The 3,772-nt window shown below is 34.8% G+C and overlaps 1 protein-coding gene across 1 annotated transcript; it reads left to right on the top strand.

Annotated features, from left to right (window-relative positions):
* The first annotated feature begins 454 nt into the window (after positions 1 to 454).
* Positions 455 to 2,143, top strand: LOC145774491 (PRKR-interacting protein 1 homolog). The gene has a single exon (XM_082585749.1). The coding sequence runs from the start codon at positions 738 to 740 to the stop codon at positions 1,281 to 1,283; it is 546 nt and encodes a 181-aa protein (XP_082441875.1). The 5' UTR covers positions 455 to 737; the 3' UTR covers positions 1,284 to 2,143.
* The last annotated feature ends 1,629 nt before the right edge of the window (positions 2,144 to 3,772 follow it).

Here is a 3,772-nt window from a genome sequence, read left to right as displayed (position 1 = left end):
TTTTTCAAATGTAAAAAATTTCAATTTTTGAAAGGTTCTATATCGAAAACTAATTTGAAATTAGCAATTTCGATGGTAGATATGAAAACTAGGGCTGCTTCTTAATCAGAATACCAAATTTCAGATTTGTAAATGCTTTACATGAAAACTTGTGAAGATCCAAACATGGAGGAAAATTTACATGCGAACGCATTTTGAGGGACCTTGGTGACTTTGAAGGGCTGTAATTTCTAAACGTCTTGAGATAATGAGCTGAAATTTTTTTTGTGTTCATTATACATCAATATGAAACTTTAGTGTGAATTTCAAGAAAATCTAAGAGGGTCAAGCTTGCACTTTTCCAAAAACCTGTTGAGTTGACATGGAATGACCCTTTTGTGTTTTGTTTTTTAATAAATAAATAATTGATTGATTGATTGAACATAGCAAATACTTTCAACACAGGTATGCCATGTAAATAGGAATCTTAAATATATTAATTCTTGTGTAACTTGTTTAGATCTTTATAGATGGTTCCAGAGAAATCTTGGTTTGATACAGCATTGGCTTGGATGCTATTTTTGTGTGGTATATTTCAACTTGTTGCACTACTAGCTGTGGCATTTTTCCATTCAGATAAAGTGGAAGCAACAATAAACTCAGAAAGTAGTTCAAAACTGCAGAATATTGAACGCAGAAAGCAAACTGATGTAATTCCAGTTAAATTACGTCGAAGAAGAAAAAAGTAACTATCAGATATGGATGGAATGCCAATTCGGAATGAAGCTAAAATTGACCCAAAAGCAAAAGAAAAAACCGTCACTTTACCTAAATCTGTGGCAGATATTCAACGACACAAAGTTGAAAAGCTGATGCGCAACCCAGATAAACCCGTTTATGTTCCAGAACCAAAGAAAGCTTGGAAACCTAAAGATGCTCCAGAGTTTATTAGAGATGTGATGGGTTCTAGTGCCGGTGCTGGAAGTGGAGAATTTCATGTTTATCGACATATTCGTCGACGAGAATACAATCGAATTGCATATCTCGATGATGTGGAAAAGGCTAAGCAACTTGATGAAGAATATGCTAAAAAGCAAGACCAAAACAAGACAGCTGCTGAAGCTGCTACAGCAAAGCGACGCGCTAAACGCCTTCGCAAAAAGAAGGCACAACAAGCAAAGCGTATGAAAAAAGAAGTATCAGAGCCTGACGAGAATTCTGAAAGTAGTGACTCTGTTGATGATAATCTGCCTGTGAAGGAAGATGATGCAGAAGAAGTTAGTTTTGTAATTGGTGGGAGATAACCGAGTCCAGGAGTCACAGCTTGATTTAAAATTTGCTTTTCTGGTGGTTTATTATACATGGATTGTTGGTAGTGGCATAATTGCGGAAAACAACAAGAACGTTTCTAAATACTGTATGATAAAAATACTTCTACAATAAAAGTTACAGTATATATGTGATTGGATCAGGTATGACAGAGCAAAACTGACATTCAATAATGTTTGTTTTTGCAGCTAAAATTTTTCGAAATTAAATTGTGGAAGAAGTATTTATTGCTTTCATAATGGAGACACATTTTCTTTTATAATGTAAGGTTTTTGCAAACTAAGCGTACCATACTCTTTATCTGCAATAAATGGCTTCATATTCTTTATCAAGTAAGAGAGATAAAGTAATTTTAAGTCGTACTTTATCAAGACAAATGCTGCCATTGTTAATGTGCTGTATACGACCAGATTACACTTTCACGTAGTGTTGGGCGATATATCAAATTTTCGATACGATACGATATCTTTTCAATATCGTTCGATATTTTAACTATTACAGCCCTAACTCGTAACTGCAAACCCCTACAAAAACGTTGCCGATGCCAAACGGCAAAAGTTGAAGTTGCCTCGGCAATTGCTGTGAACGTTTATTACGAAAAAAATTGCACCAAAACATGTAAAACAAGAAGCGAAAAATTACTTATTGTAATGTCAATGTGATTAATTTTCGTGTTGTGTCAATTCCCACTTATGTTTGGTTGTTCACATCATATGTTTGGCTATTCATGCTAACTGCTTTTCGTATGTTGTACAAGAAAAAAAATTTTTTTTGCTCAGATTGTTATTTTTACAGCATTTTTGAATTAAAGTGGGTTATGCCAATAAATTTGATACCCAACAACCCATGTCTAATTGTCTATCTAAAGTGGTTTATTGCTGGAATAGACATTGCCACTATAATTATGCTGTGATATTGTATGATTTATGGTTCCTAATTTTTTTTCGAAAAAAAGCAGGAGCAGCTGCCCAATTATGTGATTGTGAACAACAAACTAACTTTGCCAAAATCACAGTTTGCACATTAACATTGAAAACAAATGACACATTAAGGCGATGTTGATGCTAACATAAAAAAAAAGCAACATCAGACAAATCAAAAATTTCAATCTAAAGAGTTTTTCATCACTTAAAACAGTTTTTTCAAAGACGGTAATTTCATAAATCATTTAATTCAATCAATGTTTTTATGGACAAAATTCGCAAGGATCATTTCTATTGTCAATGCAGTTAAGGTGATACCATCCCTTACACTGAATGCATTGTATCCACTCAACAATGTCATTATCATTTCCCAAGTCCTCATCATTTGTTGGTGGATCTTCATAGTTGCATGAGTAGCAAATAGTTTCATCCACTACACCAGTTTTGCTTTTTTTCTGTTTTTCTTGACTGTTTGTGCTTTTCTGGATGATTGTTTTTCTTTCGGTCTTCCTCCTCCTGTTTCAGTCTCTCCAATGACTCTTTATAGGTTCAAACTTCTCCATGTTCTTGTTGTACCCGCTTTCTCTTTTCGTGCATTTTATAGGGCAGATGATGTTAAGCTGCAAGGTGTAGGCTGGATTGCAGCAAGGATTGCTCTACGAAGAGCTTTTCTTGGCGTAATTGGCTCAGCTGAAAGAGTGTTTGTCATGACAGCTTCATCAGTGTTCATGTTTAAGATTGTTAAATCACCAGTGTTATTAAGTTCATTATCTCTATTTTGTGAACGAGTAATGGCACGTTCCTGTTCTGTTACAGTCAATGATGGAAAGATCTTGCATTTTGAAATTCTTTCTTTGTCTAGGGGGCACAAGCCACTTTTGTTGAAACCAGTTATCATGTTGTTGGGCTTCTTTATGAATGCTTCCTGATACAATGCAATGCATTCAACTGTGTTGGGAATGCTGGCTTTGACACTCTTTTTTGCCTGGATTCTTTATAAAAACCTTTGTAAAATTTTATACCATATCTTTTTAGCTGGGCCGTAGACTGCAACATCAAGTGGTTGTAAGGTACTACTACTAGATGTATGTGATGGGAGGCAGACTATATGAACATCAGCTTCCTTTGCCTTTGATGCTTTGTCGTATGTTCTGTGGGAGGCATGTCCATCAAAAAGCACCATAATAGGTTTTGGCATATCTTCAGCATATTTCAAAAATATGTTCTTAAATCTAGCTTCAAAAACCTTTCATCCACCCACTTTTGGTGATGTTATTTAATGTTCCTACGGGTCCACCAACCATCAAAGTATCAAATATTCTAGGGAACAGGCCTTTGTATATAATAATAATAATAATAATAATAACAATATTTATATAGCGCCACATCCACAGTTAAACTATGCTCCTGGGCGCTGTACATGACAATGGTGATAATTAATACGGTACATTCAGTCATAATGTTCATTGAAATAGAACGTTTTCAAGCGAGCTTTCAATTCATTTAAATTTTCAGCTTCTTTCACACAAATAGGCAAACAG

This window comes from Aplidium turbinatum, chromosome 7 (assembly GCF_918807975.1).
Source record: "Aplidium turbinatum chromosome 7, kaAplTurb1.1, whole genome shotgun sequence".
Taxonomy (NCBI): domain Eukaryota; kingdom Metazoa; phylum Chordata; class Ascidiacea; order Aplousobranchia; family Polyclinidae; genus Aplidium; species Aplidium turbinatum.
The sequence above is the reverse complement of the archived record's forward strand: the minus strand, read 5'-3'. Positions and strand labels throughout refer to the sequence as shown.

Bases quoted from the DNA above. Each gene is read 5' to 3' on its own strand.
- LOC145774491 (XM_082585749.1), top strand. From the start codon at position 738: ATGGATGGAATGCCAATTCGGAATGAAGCTAAAATTGACCCAAAAGCA.